Genomic DNA, 19442 nt, shown 5'->3' with positions numbered 1-19442 from the left:
TCAAAATGGCGGACGATTTTGAATTTTCTTTGTGGATTTTTCTTTGGTGGATTTGATCACAATTTTAGAAGGTACGTGAGATATTTGTGTATGGGAATCAAAGAGGAAATTTCTGAGTACGGGCGCTAGTATGAGATTTATCAAAACTACTGGTTTACAGGTCTTAAAGGTCGTGCGCCTTTTTTATAAATACGTAGATCATTTTAGAAGATGCACCGTTCAGACTGGGCAAATTTACCACAAAAAATGTCTTCGTCGCAATTGGCAGTGTTTGCTATCAAAGTTAAATTCAAAACTGCATCCTCCCGCGTGTGTTTTTATTGCTGTCGTTGCCAAACACGACGGCGAGAGACCATGAAAGTTGGACGAAACTGAAGAATAAGGCCACCAGTCGAAACGAGAGATTCACCAGGGTCTACCTGCCAACGTTTGTCAACATAAATGATTTAATTGCTTTGTCATCCATGGTTTAATCCCTCTTCGAATGCCTCCACGAGAGCGATCGTCGTTTACTGGAAAGAAAATATGGGACATGGGCCTATTTTACTAACAAGCGCGTATTTGGCGATCGTCACGATTTCCAGCGTCTTCTTGGCCTCGAGCGCTAGACCTCAGTTTAATCCTCCTTGGAACAATACCAGAGATTGGAAGAGGGAATTGGCCGACAAAGAGGGATACTTTACCAATACATGGGCAGTAGAAATTGACCCAGCGGAAGAACACGTGGTCGCGAATATTGCAAAGAGACATGGCTTTAACATTATAGGACAGGTTAGTAATGATTGCGATGCGTTGAAAAGGAAAGAGGAGAAGTAATAATAACTGGCTCGATGAGGTTGGAAGGCAGTTAAGATTATAAATTATCCAAACAACACATGGTGGCCGCCATGGTTGAGTTAAATCGCATCTTTTCTTGTGCATATGTTTACTTTCAAATAACCTGAAATAACACCTACTCAAAAAGTGGCCAAGGTGAAAATTGTATTTACTTCTTTCAAGAGTATTTTTTAATACCAATTTTTTTAAAGTAAAAAATATCTCATTATACAATGTTGGATCAGTCTAGTGGTGGTTAATTTCTTGTCTGAGATTGGAAATAATTTGCTGAAACAAAAAAACTGGGGCTAAAAAGCTATGTAAAACTACAATGTAATTGTATCATAAGTAGATACACTTCTATCAACATTTCAATTTAGAAACCAGCTAGAGATTCTGTTCTGCCATCAGTGTTCTTACACTTATGACATGCCAAAACCTTTTATTGTTTAATGCTTTTAAAAAGGGTAGGCTAAGAGAGATGTTGAGATATCACTTAGACAAAGCATTGTTTCGTCTTTTTCCTTTCTTTCAGATCGGTGACCTGAAAGGACATTATCATTTCCAGCATGATGATGTGGATGAACTTAATAAAGAACATAACAGAAATAAGACTGATAGATTACTACTAGAGAAAGAGGTTTGCAATTTAATATATGGTTGTACTTTTACAGAGACATCATGGTAAAGTAGTTTTGGCATTATATTGTAGACAGGTCATCTCTTTATGATCATTGACCAGGGTTGCAAGCAGGTCTATAAATCTCTGGCAGTCTGGCAGATTAAGCCGATTTCGAGTGGTGGTCTGTTGGCACACTCTTTAATATCTGGCAGTTTACGGTCAAGAAATTTATGGCAGTCTCAGTCTTCAGGAGAAAATAAAAATTGGGGGTCTAGGATGAACAGTATTGCAATCCTGTGAAAAATGCTGTCTTTAAGATTAGTCTCCTTTAGGGGATTAATTCAATTTTTTTAAGGAACTTCCTTGTTTCTTTCAAATGGAAGTTCCCCTTCCTTTAGGGGTAGCAGTTAGGTACATGTAGCACTTACAGTTTGCTGGCTTTATCAAGGGTCTATTATACTCCAGATGGCGGTCTGGCGGATTAAGCCTATTTTGTGCGCCGGTCTACGAGTACATTCCTTGTTTACTGGCGATTACGGTCAAGAAATATATGGGGGTCTTGGTCTTAAGGAGAAAATAAAAGAAATTTGCAGTCTAGAAAGAAAAATATACCATATTTTCTCGATTAAACGCCCGGCACTGAATAAACGCCTGAGGTGTAATATGCTTTAGGTATGATGGCAAAATGCATTCATGTCACAAATAAGGATAAAAAACCTTTGTTTAATAAATATTTTGCTTGAATAAACTGCACCATTCAAATAAACACCAAATCTACAGAGCCAAGTTTGGAATAAATGCCTGGGGCGTTTAATTGAGAAAATATGGTATGGCATTCTGCGGACTAAATGACCCCTTATCATAGACCCTCTTTGTACTCCTGGGTAGAGATAGGGACTGTGACAGTTAAGTGTCTTGTCCAAGAACACAATGCAATGAACCAGTGGACAGCACTCAAACCCAAACCACTTGATCTGAGTCCAACTTGAACATCTCACATGTAGTCAGGGTTGAGTTCCATTCATCAACCATTGTTTATGTTTGTAATACTATCTGTCCAAGTTTTTATCATCCCTAATCAGCACAATACAAAGTTCTGAGCCTGATCAATCAATCAACTCCACTGCAACACTTCTGAGATTTTTCAAGCAGGTGTCATTATAGAGGTCCAGAGATGTAAATATTAGGCACAAGGCAGAAAAACTAACCATCTGAGGACTTGATTTTTCCGGCTAAAAGACTGTGTCTGGATAGATTTTTTAATGTGACCCAAATTTTCCGCTTGTGATCAAGAAAATTTTGCCTGTTGGGAATTTAAGCTACATCCCTGGAGGTCATTTTTACAGTACAATATGACAAAAGTGCTGCATTGTATAATTTAAAATTTCTTCAATTGCCCTTCCAGGTTAAGTGGGCAGAGCAACAAAAAATTCTTCATAGAGTCAAGCGTGATGGAATACCCACAGATCCAAAATTCAAAGAAATGTGGTATTTGGTAAGTAAACTTGTTATCTAATGTGATTGAGCATTGTGTTTTCCTGTCTCCAAGACTACCTTCTAAGCTTTAATTTATATATTAAGTGACAAAGTTTTAAAGTTAAAGTTGTAAACACTGGAAACTATGACATTAAACCTACATGTTTATTATGATGCTGCTATTAAACAAAGGAACCATGGCCAAAAAAAAAAATGGTCCTTTTGTTTTAGCCTGCATGAAAGTGTCTTTTTGGGCATCTCCAATCCTTCACTCCTACAAGACGCATTTGAAATTTCAGCCAATAAATTCCATCCTGTTGATATACAGCACTGCGGACTGCACAGACCCTCATTATGAAATCTCAGATGCCATTTTTGTGAGTGAAGGAGATGTAGTGTCCAAAGAGAGGTGTCTAATTCTAGCTGTATGCCTACAAAGTCTACTAAGTCTTACGTGTACACAGGTTAATAAAGCAATAGTGTACATTAATATTAATAAATAATCACTTAAAATAATAATTCATTAGTATCATTTAACTGTATCGTCCACCAACAGCTCAATGAGGGTCAGACAGGAGGTCCTGTTGGAGTAGATATTAATGTTCTTCCAGTCTGGAAAAAGGGCATCACAGGCAAGGGAGTTGTAGTATCCATATTAGATGACGGTAGGTCTAGATTACACTTTTGTTGATTTTCAGGACACTTTCTTTGCTTTTATGGGTGTGACATTTGTGTTCAGCCTTTTTGAAATGCTGACTGTTCATCCTGATAATTTCCTTGTTATTTGTTTTGTTTTTGGCAGGAGTGGATCACACTCACCCAGATTTAGCAGGAAATTATGTAAGTCAAAGTATTAGAGGTCTTGGGTACAGTCTGGGCTGCAGTGTAACACTTGTATTCAGTAGCTTTCATTTAAATGGTCACACACAAGGGTTCTATCCACTGACTTGAAAGTTGGAACCACTTTGTACAGCATAATAAACAGTACCACATGAAAGTACTGCTCAATAGCTTTTATTTGAATGTTCACATGCTAGGCGGTGTTTCATGCGCAGACTTGAAAGTTGGAACCACTTTGTACAGCATAATAAACAGTACCACATGAAAGTACTGCTCAATAGCTTTTATTTGAATGTTCACATGCTAGGCGGTGTTTCATGCGCAGACTTGAAAGTTGGAACCACTTTGTACAGCATAATAAACAGTACCACATGAAAGTACTGCGCGATAGCTTTTATTTGAATGTTCACATGCTAGGCAGGGTTTCATGCACAGACTTGAAAGTTAGAACCACCTTAAACAACATAATAAACAGTACCACATGAAAGTACTGCTCAATAGCTTTTATTTGAATGATCACACACTAGAGTTTCATCCACTCCTGCATCCACAGACTAAAATGTTAGAACCACGCTGTGCAGTATGAAGCTCACATAAACTTATACTGCTCAATAGATTTCATTTGAGTACTCAAACATTGAGGTTCCACTCTTGACTTACTTACTGAGTGTTTTTTTGTTGTTTTATCACTACAGGATCCAAAAGCTAGCCATGATTTCAATGATAATGATGACGATCCTAAGCCACGTGATATAGATCCTGACAACTGGTAATAACTTATTTATATTACTTGTATATTATAATTTCTAATTTGAGTTGCCCTGATGAAGTGTTTTGAATAAACACGAAATATTGGCAAGTCGAAGTTCCAGTTTATTGTAGACTTATAATTTCTAATAGGATATGTATATACATGGCAAGATATACCAAAATGTTTACAGCACTTTAAACGCTGTAAAAAATAGCAAAGTGCTTCACTGGAGGACCTGTGATGGTAAATGAGGACACACTGTTGCGAACACATTGTTAGAGACACAAATGTTTCCCTGTTGTTACAGACACGAATTTATGTCCGGCAAAACACGAAAAATGTCTTAGGCACTGTTTACACGGACGTGGTTATCAATCGACACGGTTTCCTGACCTCGAAACCGCATCGAAAACGGCACGGTTTCGAAGTGTTTACACGAAACATATCCTTAGTACCGTTATCCAAGTGTTTTCGAACGTGATTGTATAAGCAAGCGCTGCACTCTGTGCGAGGTTCGTCATGTTTACTCTTCGCGATCCAGTCAATTTGTGGTAAAACACCTGACCGTTTTCAAATCGATGCGGTTTTGCCGTTTACACGACCAATGAAACCGTATCGTTTTGAAAACGCTCCACTTTTGAAAGCGTTTATAAAACGATCCGGTTTCAGTTGTGTCTAGATCAGCGCCGTGTAAACGAAAGGCGTAACGGCATCGAAAGCGATGCGGTTGCAAATGAAACCGTGTCCGTGTAAACAGTGCCTTAGTCTTTCTGATTTTTTTTTGTGCCCGCAACAAATGTTTCTCGGTTTGCGCAGCATGGAAACAAAACATTTATTTTGTGTCCCGCTTGTTTGCTCACCCAAGAAACATCACGAGCAACAATGTTTCCTTGTTTGCCACGGAAGTTACTCATTCGAGCATCGTTTTGTATTTATAAATGTTACGCGTCGGGCAAGAACATCAAACATTTATACTTACAGTTTCTAATGGCTTGGCGTAAAATAACAGTCTTAACTTCGTTAAAAGACAAACTGTTGCATGGTCACCGCTAGTTTATGACAGTCTCTGAGCTTTACTTCGGGCCAGAAGAAAGTGGCTGTACTAATGGCGAGGCATCCAAGTTCTAGTCTCGCGAAAAAACAGACACTACCCGCAAAACGGTGACAATTAAATCTTGCGGGAATGTATCAATAGTGATTCCCAGTCACTTGTTGGTACAGAAACCAGAGATAAGCACCGAGTCACAAGGCTTGAAAAACGACTTTTTATTTGTTTCTTTTTTACAGCCATGGCACGCGTTGTGCAGGGGAAGTTGCTGCCTTGGCTAATAACACAATCTGTGGAACAGGAGTAGCATACCAGGCTCATGTTGGAGGTATGATTCCTTCAGAAATAACTTTCCTTTTTTTCGTTGCTGCCCTTGTAACTGAAATTAGGAGTACACGTTAAATCGTTTTTTGGCGAAGCTTTTCAAATAAACCCCCCAAAAGGATACATTTCCTAAAAGTTTAAGGATTACAAGTGAAAGGCCTACGTGGACTTCCCGGACGTATGTTGTTGCAAGGCAGTTTAGCCTTTTTTAAAGTTTCGCTCCAACGAGCATGTCTTTGAGAGATTTACCTCTCTTATAAGATGTAATCGGAGGCCTTGTATATATATTTTTCAGCAGCAGCTGATTTTGTATTAAACCCCAGTTTTCCTTGACTATATTATCTATTTAAGGTCGCGCACTGATAGCTGCCGCGCCTTTCACTCCAGAGTAGAGGCATTTAAAAACGGAGCCCTATTGTATCAGTGTGGATGCAAAAACATAGGCATGGACGAAAAACGCTTCGCTTTACCGAAAGCGCATTAGTTTGGACGGGGCCTCGCAGAGTTCGCGCCTTTATGCCTGTTGCCGGTGAACCAGCCTGCTTTCAATGCCATGTAATTTTTAGGCTAAGAATCTAGTAGTAAGTTTTTTCAGAACTGCCTTCTCATACATTTAACGCAAAGTCCATTCATTTTAGGTGTTCGCATGTTGGACGGTAAGGCAACAGATGCGCTGGAGGCCAGCTCGCTGGGATTTCAACTTCAATATGTTGACATCTTCAGCAACTGTTGGGGGCCAAAGGATGATGGTAAAACGTTTGGAAAACCTGGTCCCTTGGCAGCCAAGGCCCTGAAGAGAGGAGCTGAGGCGGTAAATACGGCAAATTATTATTCAATGTTTTTTCCTTCCTTTTCATTAATATTGGCCAAGAGCCCACCACGTGATCTGCAAATAGCTGCTTACAAATTATGGTCTGCCCATGCCTGTTAGCGTCTGACAGCGATTCTGCTGCAAATAATTAATTGCGTAGTTGTGCCCACTTCTCAGCTCTGAGAAAATTGGCAGCTCGTTTTCTAGAGTTGTCGGAGAACGACGATTTGAAGTTTCTACTAGGTCAAAGACAAGCCGAGTGATCGCATGATAAAACAGTCATCAAACTCGCAAAATATTGTATCAGTTATCTGCTCGCCACTGACAAATTACGAGACTTTGTTCAACTCGCCTACAATTAACTATTTTCTGTCTTAATCTGTCTAAATCTTTTTTCTCATCTTAACCATCAGTTATTTTTCCTTTATACCTTCTTATTACCTTTTTGATGTCTTTGAACCTTGGAGGAGCTATGTCACGGGAATTTCGCAGAATTTTGGTCCAAACTGTTCTGAAATTATTGGTAGGCAAGTAAACCCGTGAAAAACATTATCTTTGAACATTTAAAGGAAGGTATGACCTTCATTTGCGGATAGAAATCAAGCTACGGCTATAAATATCGTTTTTTTGAAGACGCGCGGAAACAACTTGAAAAAGTAAGCCTTACTTTTCCAAGTTGCAATCCGTTTCCGTCCGAGCCATCTGCAGCCAAAGATGCTCGTTAATTGTTTCCGTGCTCTAATATAGCAATTTTTAATGAAAGCGGACTATTATTTTTAGGTATTCTGCGACACAAATATAAATTTTGGCTGTCCAAAAATTTGGTAAAATCCGTGACATAGTCCCTTCAAGAAACTTTTATCTTTGGGATTTCTATATAAAAAATGCTTAATGCTGAGTTTCCCTTTCTTTTTCAGGGTCGTGGCGGCAAAGGTAACATCTATGTGTGGGCGACTGGTAATGGAGGTCTGACAGATGATGACTGCAATTGTGACGGCTACACCACCAGTATATACACAGTGTCTATCGGGTGTATTGGTGACCACGGTCTGTCTGCGTACTATACCGAGCTGTGCTCGTCTACTCTAGCAGTGACTTTCAACGGAGGTGCTCACAGAGAACGCGAAGAAAATAAAATGGTATGTTGGCTGGTTTCTATGATTGCGCAGTAGTTTTACGGACGCGGAATAAATCCAGTCGGGGAACAAGTGCCAGTTGAGGCGACATCACTTTTCCAAGAAGTGACTGAGCCCGCGGTTCTCATCCCAGAAGTTGCTAAGCAACATGACGTATTTGTACGCGTGATTGCTTTCGGAGAACTCGTGGGAAACTCGGAAACTCTTCGAGTGCTTGAACGAAGATTTGCCAAAACCGGCACTTATTCCCCCGAAGCACGTCAGTCCTACATTCTCTAATTATTTCTTTGTGTTTTCTTTTTTTGTAGATCACTACAGATCTTCATCATCAATGCACAGAGCAATTCAAAGGCACTTCTTCTGCAGCGCCTCTAGCGGCAGGGATGATAGCTCTTATGTTAGAGGCTAAGTAAGTACAGCCCATACCACTTTCAGTGCCTTGCTTGAGCTTATAGCGCCTACCGCGTGTAGCTCGCAATTTTCCGTTTATATGGAGCCAGTTACGACGCGAGCTCCTGATTTAAAAAATTCTCAAATTGTCCTCGCATGGACACCCTCTCGAACCTTTGTTTAGGCATATGAGAGTTAAAGGGAATGTATCATGAATTTTGTAGCCAACTTTAGGCATGGGGAAATGACCATCATATTCAGCGAAATATAGAAATAACCTCTTAAAACAGTGAAGGCACATTTTAATAACACAGCAAATACAAAAGAAAGTACGGATGGCAAAAAGCGACGAAGATTGAAACGGATTGCAATGTGGGTTTTTGAAATATTGTTGGGCTAAACAACCTTTCATAGCAAGTATTTGGCAATACTTACCACAGAGATCTCATAGTATGGTAACAGTTTGAGTACAGCTAACAAAAACCTTCCAAAACTTTAGCTCTCAAGCTGACCCCGCCAGAGAAAAATGGATTTGAAATTATCTACATTTCAGTTAAAACGGACGTTACAGCCAGGTTCAAACAAAATGATGCGCGTATTTTTACGAGGTTTGACTTAAGTTTTCTCGAGAATGCTTAGTTTAGAGTTTAATCACGGGGTCACTAAGACAAACGAATTTCAGATGTTTCAAATAGCATTTGAAATTTAACCGTGCTATGAGTAGATTTTTGGTACTTAATTTTTGCGCTCATTGCTCGAACTATCAGTTGAATCCGTCTTAATAAAATAAGCTTACCTCAGCCGTCCCTTTAATGGTCCCTTTAAGTCCCTTTAATAAAATGCTTGTTTGAGTCTCGAACATTTTAAGTGAGACAGTTTTAGCAGCGTTTCGGAATTTAGGGAAGATAAACTTTACTTGATATGTTGTCTTTTTCAGTAACAAACTCACTTGGAGAGATGTTCAACACATCGTGGTCAGAACAGCCAAGCTGACCAGCCCTGTGGATGACGGCTGGCGAACAAACGGAGCTGGATTTCATTTCAATCACAAGTTCGGTTTCGGCCGCCTTGATGCTGACGCTATGGTTGAAATGGCCAAATCATGGACAACTGTTCCCGCCCAGCGAATCTGCACAGGCGCAGCCAGTGTAGAAGAACGGTGAGGATCCTGAAAGCTTGCGACTTCATAGTTACTTTGAGCGATTTTTACTCCACTGTCGAAAGCAATTTGTGATTGCTATGGTTTCGCCGCTTTCTCAACCATTCAGTAGTAAAACCAAAACCAATCGTGACTTGCTCGTGCACGTTTTCCCGTGCTTTGCGCTGGCTACATCAATAAACTTCGAGTTTTGATTGGTTCGCTGGACCGTGTGTCTTTTGTGATTGGTCATAGTGATTACTTTGGCACTCAATTGAAAATCGCACTATCATTAAAATGGTTAGTATTGGTTACCAAACATTTTTTCGAAAACGAACCATGTAATAGCCTGCGTTGCAGGGGCCTAAAATTTCTGTTAATAATGATATATGCGTTATTTAAGCCCGGGCCAAACGAGGATGAGAGTTGACGAGAGTTGGCCCTCTTGAGAGTTTTCGTCAACTCTCGTCGACGGTCATCAACTCGGACCAAACGAGAGAAAACTCTCCTCGACTCTCATAAAAAATTGGGGCACGTTCAAAGGCAATGAGGGCGCATGAGAGCCGATGCGAGTGTGTGAAAAGGTTGTAGGCAAAGCTCATCAACTCTCATTCTCGTTTATGTCTAACCATGCGCGGTTTCGCCTTTCATTGTACAGGGACATCCCCTCAGGAGGCGCCCTGGAGCTGTCCATACCCACCAAAGCATGCGCGGGGACTATTGCCGAGATAAACAAAGTCGAACATGTAGTACTCACCATCAGTTTCATTCACCGACGCCGCGGTGACGTCAGCATTCTTCTGATGTCACCGTCAGGAACAAAGAATGAGATGCTTTCTACACGTCATTACGACGACTCCAAAGAAGGGCTTGATAACTGGGGCTTCATGACAGTGCATTGCTGGGGTAAGTGCTGTTTAGCAATCAAAATCTCCTTAGTGGTACGTCTGTGTTTCATATGGTATAAGTTTGGAGAAATTAACTTTTTATCAAGAACGTAATGAATGGGGTTGCCTGTAGCTTAGGAAAAAGTCAGGCATTTTTTTACAGGGCATCCAGTATCTCAGGCCAGTATCTTTAGTCAGAAAAATTGTAAATTTCTTTTCAAAGTCAGAGAAAAGTAAAGGATTTTTTTATTTCTTCGTGAGTGGAAGGCAATACTAGTTAGGTTGGTATTTGTTGTAGACTGTTGACTTTTACATGTTTTGCTGTTTGTAAATAGAGGTTTTTTTTCTGACGGCCCTGGCGGCCCTTTCTTGTTGCTTTTGTAACGTTGCGCTTTCTTCTTACTATGCCATTTCAATGTTCACCATTGTCAGTCATGCTTACTTCCTATTAAATGGGTTCCTGTCATTTGTCGAGTATTGTTCTTCAAACACAAACCAATATTGTTGGGTTTCCTACATGCAAGCCTCGCGTTTTTAAGTTTTTTCATATTGCAATCCATTTCCATCCTCGCCATCGTAAGTCATTCTCACTTCCTAATGGGTTCCTGTTATTTGTCGAGTATTGTTCTTCAAACACAAACCAATATTGTTGGGTTTCCTACATGCAAGCCTCGCGTTTTAAGTTTGTTCATATTGCAATCCATTTCCATCCTCGCCATCTTTAGTCATTCTCACTTCCTAATGGGTTCCTGTCATTTGTCAAGTACTGTTCTACAAAATCAAACCATTATTGTTGGGTTTCCTTCATGCAAGCCTCGCGTTTTTAAGTTTTTTCATATTGCAATCCATTTCCATCCTCGCCATCGTTAGTCATTCTCACTTCCTAAAGGGTTCCTGTCATTTGTCGAGTATTGTTCTACAAAATCAAGCCATTATTTCTGGCTTTCTTACAGTGTAGCTACAAGTATTTTGTTCATAAGTGGCGCTGAAAATCGATGATCATCAGAGGCTTTTCACCGTTATATGCTTCTGTGATAATTTATTTTGAATTGAACTGAGTTAAACCGTTAAACTTTCCGCCATCCAGGTGAAAATCCTCGCGGTTTTTGGCAGTTGAAGCTCATTGACAATCCTCTAAACGAGATCGGAGATCGCGTGTTGAATGGTTACGGCACACTGCACCTGGACACCAGTAAACAGGACACTGATGTGGAGGACTTGGAGGAACAAGTTATTGACGATCAAACCAAACAACAACAGACTCATGTACAGCAACTAAAACTACAGGTATCGTAACTATCGTGTTCTTCGTTTTTTGCGTTTTCTATAGCTCTCTGAAGAAAAAAAAAAATAGCTGCCCAATCCACTCTAACCAATCAGGGACAAATATTGAGCAAAGTCAAGACCAATCGTAAATTCGCTAACGCAAGTTTTCACGCGCTTGGCACCAGTTGGACGGATTTTTTTTCGCGCTTTGTGCCGGTGGCGTGTTTTTCCGCGCTAGGTTCGTATTGCATGTTTTCTACGCTTGACACCGGTTGTTTGCTTTCCCCCGCTTGGGACTGGTTGCATCTGTTTCCGCGCTTTGTGCCAGTTCACGTGGTTAGTGGTTTTCCCTTCCTTGGTACCGGTTGAATTTTTTCCCGCGCACGCTTGGTACCGGTTGCATGTTTTCCCGCGCTTGGCACTGGTTGCACGTTTCCCCGCGCTTGGCACTGGTTGCACGTTTCCCCGCGCTTGACACAGGCTAAATGTTTTCCCGTGCTTGGTACAAGTTGCATGTTTTCCCGCTCTGAGTACCGGTGACGTGTTCCCCGCGCTTGACACAGGCTAAATGTTTTCCCGTGCTTGGTACAAGTTGCATGTTTTCCCGCTCTTAGTACCGGTGACGTGTTCCCCGCGTTTGACACAGGCTTAATGTTTTCCCGCGTTTGACACAGGCTAAATGTTTTCCCGCGCTTGACACAGGCTAAATGTTTTCCTGCGTTTGACACAGGCTAAATGTTTTCCCGTGTTTGACACAGGCTAAATGTTTTCCCGTGTTTGACACAGGCTAAATGTTTTCCCGCGTTTGACACAGGCTAAATGTTTTCCCGCGTTTGACACAGGCTAAATGTTTTCCCGTGTTTGACACAGGCTAAATGTTTTCCCGCGCTTGACACAGGCTAAATGTTTTCCCGTGCTTGGTACAAGTTGCATGTTTTCCCGCTCTTAGTACCGGTGACGTGTTCCCCGCGCTTGACACAGGCTAAATGTTTTCCCGCGCTTGACACAGGCTAAATGTTTTCCCGTGCTTGGTACAAGTTGCATGTTTTCCCGCTCTTAGTACCGGTGACGTGTTCTCCGCGTTTGACACAGGCTAAATGTTTTCCCGCGCTTGACACAGGCTAAATGTTTTCCCGTGCTTGGTACAAGTTGCATGTGTTTCCCGCTCTTAGTACCGGTGACGTGTTCCCCGCGTTTGACACAGGCTAAATGTTTTCCCGCGCTTGACACAGGCTAAATGTTTTCCCGTGCTTGGTACAAGTTGCATGTTTTCCCGCTCTTAGTACCGGTAACGTGTTCCCCGCGTTTGACACAGGCTAAATGTTTTCCCGCGCTTGACACAGGCTAAATGTTTTCCCGCGTTTGACACAGGCTAAATGTTTTCCCGCGCTTGGTACTAGTTGCATGTTTTCCCGCTCTTAGTACCGGTGACGTGTTTCCCGCGCTTGACACAGGCTAAATGTTTTCCCGCGCTTGACACAGGCTAAATGTTTTCCCGCGCTTGACACAGGCTAAATGTTTCCCCGCGCTTGACACAGGCTAAATGTTTTCCCGCGCTTGGTACTAGTTGCATGTTTTCCCGCTCTTAGTACCGGTGACGTGTTCCCCGCGTTTGACACAGGCTAAATGTTTTCCCGTGCTTGGTACAAGTTGCATGTTTTCCCGCTCTTAGTACCGGTGACGTGTTCCCCGCGTTTGACACAGGCTAAATGTTTTCCCGTGCTTGGAACTAGTTGCATGTTTTCCCGCTCTTAGTACCGGTGACGTGTTCCCCGCGCTTGACACAGGCTAAATGTTTCCCCGCGCTTGACACAGGCTAAATGTTTTCCCGTGCTTGGTACAAGTTGCATGTTTTCCCGCTCTTAGTACCGGTGACGTGTTCCCCGCGTTTGACACAGGCTAAATGTTTTCCCGTGCTTGGTACAAGTTGCATGTTTTCCCGCTCTTAGTACCGGTGACGTGTTCCCCGCGTTTGACACAGGCTAAATGTTTTCCCGTGCTTGGTACAAGTTGCATGTTTTCCCGCTCTTAGTACCGGTGACGTGTTCCCCGCGTTTGACACAGGCTAAATGTTTTCCCGTGCTTGGTACTAGTTGCACGTTTTCTTATTCTCTTTTGGATGCCAAATCTGGCTCCACTGATTACCTCGTAAACGTTAATTACAAAGCTTCTTTTATTTCAAAATGCATCAGAATTCTCATGACTGTGTGACTCATGTTGTACTGATATTTTGAGTAGCAATGTGATAGTCACCACTCTTACAGTACTCTTTAACCACGGTTTCTTTTTTAAAGTATCTAAAAAGTGTTATAATATTCAAATTATTGATTAGTATCCGTTTTTTTACAACATAACTTCCTTACCATATTTCTTACATTATCTCTAATTTCCTTTATCCTCCGATAGTAGAGCAAGGGATTCACAAACGACGAAGAAAACACAACGGCCGCGCAAGCATTCATGGCCGTTGTCGGTGATTTATTTCCGAATTTGTCCAAAATGATAACTACTAAAAGGCAACACACATAGGGAACGTAACTCAGTAAAAATATTGCAAGATTATACAGGATTGTGAATACAGATTTTTTGTATTTTTCGATGTCAATGGCGTTTTGATTTGTTTGCACTTGACTTTGATGGTGTCGTATGATTTTAAAAACTTTGAAATAAGCGAAGACAGTGATAAAAAAACAAAGTGCAGCCCCTAAAATGAAAATGACAATAAACGCACTAAGAATTCATTTGTATAATACCAGTTGTACAGACGACAAGCGAAAAATGCAATAAGCAAAACTACAAAGTTAACGTGATATAAATAATAACGACTCGACGCACTGTAAGAACAGATCTTCGGCTCATATGCAGCCATCGTTCTACAGCTATTATTGTCATGACGATGACTGTTAGAGAGGAAAAGTAGTATCCAACGAAATGTGTGATAACACCAGCAATGCAGGTCATCTTTCTGTTCCCAGCTAATACCGCCAATTGGTACATAGCGAAAAGCGGCTGACTTAGTAAGCCAGTGCAAAAGTCTGTGAAGGCCAAACCAGCAAGAAGAACATAAGATGGAGTCCTGAGAGACGAGTTCTTCCAAACTGCCGCCATAATCAAAGCATTTCCCACCACTGCCATCGGTGCTAGAAGTAAGGTGACAACACAGCTTGTAAGAGTTACCTGATAGTAAACTGAGCTGCTTTTATTTGCGTCTGAATCAAATAGATCAAATAAAAACAAACACCAGTTGTCCGGTGAACGAGAGGAATTGAAGGCCATTGCGAATGGTTGCTCTGAAGACTCTCTGAAGCCTCGAACAGCTTCTCACAGTGAATTTTGGCTTTTCCACTTTTTATGGTTCTTGTTAATTCTCTTATGCCTACTCTTCTCTGTGTCTGTGTATTGTTAATTCGGTGTTGATCAGTAGAAATTTTAACCAGGCTGAACTTAAAGGCATACAAACATCACAAATAACAGAAAACAACTTGGGGGAGTTTAATTTAATAATTACCTCCTAATGGTAAAAATTAATATTTGTTTTTGCATCAGTCGTTGTCAAATCGGTTACAAAAGAGGATTTGTTTAGCTTTTCCTCAAGCAGGCTAAATGATATTAGGAACATATGACGATGTTATTGTTCTCGAAAATTAATTAAAAAAACTGAGTGTACTGCTGGGATTTAAAGCTCTGGATAGAGAACACAGGATCTATTTTGTTTTGTTGAAATTTGTCTCCTGTGTTTAAGTTGCACATAAAAGCTTCTAAAAAAACAGTTTCCTGAAAAGCGAAAACTTTTTAGAAATCACTGCTATTTTACTTAAAAGTTGTATGCTATGGTACATATTTGCTTCATTACAGACTAAACAATCTTAATTTATCTCACGGTATTATATAAAAATACAAAATGAGATCTTTAAAGACTTTTAAAACAATCGTTGTCCTTATTTGGCCAGCCAAACACCTGCCTTCCAAAGATTATTTGTAAATATTATTTGCCACGTTTCTGTAATTTATGCATGCTATATCTCTTTGTCATCCGTTACTAAGTTCTCATTACAACAACGGTTGCATATTTTCCCGCGCTTTGTGCCGCTGGCATGTTTTCCCGCTCTTGGCACCGATTGCATGTTTTCCCGCGCTTGGTGCACGTGGCATGTTTTCCCGCGCTTGGTGCCGCTGGCATGTTTTTCCGCGCTTGGCACCGATTGCACGTTCCTGCTTCTAGCTCCGATTGGCTCATTGCACTATTTCCTTTTGTTCTGATTGGGCAAAGTGATAACTTTCGTTGTAAGAAAACTGTCGTTCAGAGAAACGCCCAAATGGTGTCATTACGTGTAGCTTACGGTTTTTTTGTTTGTTTTTTTCTTCCAAAGAACGCCCATGTTGATTTCCCGTACCCTCCGGGAGTCAGACGAGACGAAGTGCGGCACCAGAACAAGTCAGAAATGAGCGAACAAAGCGTCATAGACGATCTTTATAACCTCACAGAGAGCGACGTAGCAAGCACCACGGAATACGTGTACGATCGCAGCCGAATCGCGTATCCCGAGGGATCAGGAAGCGGGGAAATGTCCGGTAATGATCAGGATTTCCAAGACCCCGGGCTTGACCTTAGTCCCGAGGGATCTGCTAGTGGGGAAGATCCCGAGGGATCTGTTAATGAGGACGTACCCATGGAAGAAATTCCCGACGATGACATGGATGCCGAAGAGCGGGACCGCGTTTCGAATCCCGCGGGATCGAGCGGAACATCCTGGGAAGGTGTTCCCGACTTCGACCAGGAATATCTTGACGAAGGCATCTCCGACGACAACGACGATCTTAAAGATAACTTCCAAGAGAAACCCTCTGTGCTTAAGAAAACGAAATCTAAAACTGGAAAGAGAAACACAAGCAAACCCGTAACAAAGAAAAGTGTTGTTGTGGACAATAATTCTAATACGATAAAGAAGAAAGTTCAAGTGGCGGCCGAGGAGACCGCTACCCAGCGTGTTCAAGTGAACGCGGGCTACGAAAATCCCGAGATCCCTTGCTTGGGCAACGGCTGTTCAGGAGTATTATTAAAATGGGTGCTGACATTTTATGGAACTGAAAACTAAAAACATTTAGTCTAGCAATTTTTATCAATTTATCAATTTTATAATTCTCAGGAACAGACGAACGCAACTACAACTACACAAGTAAGTATACTAGGACATCTGAAAGTTTTGCGATATTTTGATAACTGGCTTGCATTTTGAACGAGACATATTATAAAATTGGGCATATAAACTGCAAACCGGTATAGAATTTGTTTACTTGGCTGAGCCATATAATAATTCGATTCTAGTCAAATTAAGTAAATCTGCAGATCTTTCAAGAAGAGGTTGGCGTTTGTCTTTCGTTTGAAGCGAATATCGAAGTTGAAAACTAAGTATATCCCTGTGAAAATCGTTTGCGTTAGGAAATCTTTATTTGATACGTGGTTTAAACGCCATGTTCTCTCCTTTCCCATTCTCTGTGCCTATGCCTACAGTAAATTGTCGAATGTTTCTTGACGATTTTTTATACTGTACAAGCAAAGATAAAACCATGGTAAAAAAAGGAAAAATAATCTGTAGATGACTCATTTCGTAGGTAACATATATAGAAAACCATCATACAAAACTATCACCTTTCTGAAGTTGACTGCGTTTCCAAAGAATTAAATGAATTTCATAGTTAAAGTATCTTGTATTTGAACAATGTTGTTAGTTTCTAAAAAAAAAAAAACAGTTGTATTGCCACTAGCATTTGTACTCTTTCTCGCCATATTTAAAATGATGACAATGTATTCGAGAACTTCGATTACTGATGTAACTGGGTTTTTGAACCTAAGCCTGCGGTGTATTATAGGTCATAAAACGTAACATCCGGGATCATGAACTTAGGCCCGCTGTGCATTGTGGGTTAGCTGAGCCATCACATTTCACCTTCGACATTAAATTACAATTCAGTTAAAGCTAAAAGGTTTTTAAAAACTGAAATATTTAAGATGGTTTCCGCCCAACAGTCGAGCAATACTAGCAAAAAATTAAGTTCTCAAAGAGACCTCATAGCATGGTAACAGTTAAAGTACAGCTAACAAAATCCTGCCAAAACTTGAGCACTCAAGCTGACCCCGCGAGTTAAAATGGACGTTTAACGCCAGTTCAAAACAAAATGGCGCGCGTTTAAAACGTTTTTTCCAGGTTTGACTTTAATTTTTTTGAGAATGCTTTAGAATTTCATAACGGGGTCACTGAGACAAATGAATTTCATTTTTATACAAAATGTTGCCGTGCCGTGAGTAGATTTTTGGTAGTTTCTTTGCACTAGTTGCTCGAACTTCGGCGGAATCCGTCTTAAAAAATTTCCAAAGCGGAGGACTTTGCCTGAAGGAGCAATGCCACGATATGTAAAGCCATTTTTCAAAGAAATAACAATAAGCCGTAAATGAACAAGTATGGTTATTGCTGAGAAGGATTCAAATGGATTGCGAACGACAAATGGCCGATTTTTTCCTTAGCTGTGCCATGCGTGAAATTGCTCCTTCGGACACGAATTTCACCTCAAACCTGTATAGATAATGCGATTTAAAAAAAACTAATCATTGATTTTTCCTCTGAGTCACATTAAACACACTTGTTTTTAAGGCTGTTGATTTTTTTCTTGTTTGACTCCACCGTTTTGTTCAGGTAGCCTGTAAACAAAGACGGATTTATGCCGGTTATTTCACGCCACTTGAAATAACGGCAGCCGCTAAAAAGAAAAAGGGGAAAAACAGGCGTAATTCGTATGCGTTCGCAGATTATCGTTCAGTTAGCTGTCAAGCGCTTCTAATTATGGTCCGTTCTCATCCCAAGAGCCATCTTTTTTGCTAAGCAGGCGCAATCTTCGCACGAGAAAGAGGCGGATCTGGGAACTCATGACTTGATTGGCTAGATTATAACCTTCAACCTTTTTAAACTATCTTATAACAAAGGGATTTTAAAATGGTTGATTTTATTGGCTAGATTTTAAAAGTCCCTTTTAGAATGACAATGGCCGTTTTGTTCTTTTCTTTCTTCCTTCTTATTTTTATGCTAGAGAAGCATAATCTGTCTTGACGCATTTCCGGCAAGTATTTATGCGTTTCGGTATCTCAGCTCTTTGCGTTAGGACCTGCACTAGTAGCACTTTGTAGGCGACTTCGTTTCCAGGATTCCCACAACGATGCTTTTTAAGTATTACAAGTTTTGAAACATGTTCTCGAGAACATGCAAAATTATGAATTCTTGTTTGCCCTAAAATTATGATGATCATAATTTTGGTCTCGAGATCATAGAGTTTTAGTCCTATTGCTGCCCGACGGCTATGCGATGCTGATGAGGCCTAACAAGGCCGAAATAGCTCTTGGCTGCCACTACCCAAGTGATATGACTGTGTGCATGCGTGAGGTACTGGCCAGGTCGTGGGTTGTGGGTTGGTGCTCTCGAGATCATGCTCTCGAGACCCTGGAGACGAGGTCGAATTTGTCGCGATTTGCTTACCGAAAACATCGAGCTCAATCAAACTTCGGCTGAAAAAAAAGTCGTGTTCCTCCCAACTGAAACGGAAACTAGCTCGAGCAAGGGGTTTCATTGCTCGGCCGTTTTTAGACAAGGAGACGAATTAAAAGCTTGGTAAAGAACGAGTATCGGGTACCCAGTTAATTTGCAGCTAAAGGCAACACCTCCGAACAAGTGCCACTCCCAGTTTGTAATCGCTTGCCATTGCATAGAGCAGTTTTCAATTTCGTAAAACCAAAAGTAAAGTAATTAGCCGTAATTTCTTTGCCAATCACAAAGGACGCAGACAATCCAGTAAACCAATCAAAACTCGAAGCAATACATGAAGCCGGCACTAAGCGCGGGAAAACGTGCGTGAGCGAGACACGATTGATTTTGGTTTTACTTCACGGA

At 41.0% G+C, this 19442-nt stretch overlaps 1 protein-coding gene and 1 pseudogene across 1 annotated transcript; one reads left to right on the top strand and one right to left on the bottom strand.

The window, feature by feature from the left end:
* Positions 1 to 26: 26 nt before the first annotated feature.
* LOC144656212 (PC3-like endoprotease variant B) lies at positions 27 to 18155 on the top strand. The gene is made up of 14 exons (XM_078516455.1): positions 27 to 771; positions 1352 to 1456; positions 2844 to 2933; positions 3471 to 3579; positions 3717 to 3754; positions 4450 to 4523; positions 5793 to 5881; positions 6516 to 6688; positions 7606 to 7827; positions 8133 to 8233; positions 9152 to 9373; positions 10011 to 10258; positions 11327 to 11526; positions 15876 to 18155. The coding sequence occupies exons 1-14, from the start codon at positions 526 to 528 to the stop codon at positions 16599 to 16601; spliced, it is 2643 nt and encodes an 880-aa protein (XP_078372581.1). The 5' UTR covers positions 27 to 525; the 3' UTR covers positions 16602 to 18155.
* LOC144656220 (adenosine receptor A3-like) lies at positions 13709 to 15157 on the bottom strand (annotated as a pseudogene).
* Positions 18156 to 19442: the final 1287 nt, after the last annotated feature.

Source organism: Oculina patagonica, chromosome 6 (genome assembly GCF_052425735.1).
Source record: "Oculina patagonica isolate OP01 chromosome 6, crgOcupat, whole genome shotgun sequence".
Taxonomy (NCBI): domain Eukaryota; kingdom Metazoa; phylum Cnidaria; class Anthozoa; order Scleractinia; family Oculinidae; genus Oculina; species Oculina patagonica.
The sequence above is the reverse complement of the archived record's forward strand: the minus strand, read 5'-3'. Positions and strand labels throughout refer to the sequence as shown.

What these genes read in the sequence shown, in the direction of transcription:
- LOC144656212 (XM_078516455.1), top strand. Translation starts at nt 526, where the DNA reads ATGGGACATGGGCCTATTTTACTAACAAGCGCGTATTTGGCGATCGTC. An exon ending in ATACCAGGCTCATGTTGGAG is followed by an intron (nt 5,882 to 6,515) that starts GTATGATTCCTT and finishes CATTCATTTTAG; the next exon opens with GTGTTCGCATGTTGGACGGT. An exon ending in GCTCTTATGTTAGAGGCTAA is followed by an intron (nt 8,234 to 9,151) that starts GTAAGTACAGCC and finishes TGTCTTTTTCAG; the next exon opens with TAACAAACTCACTTGGAGAG.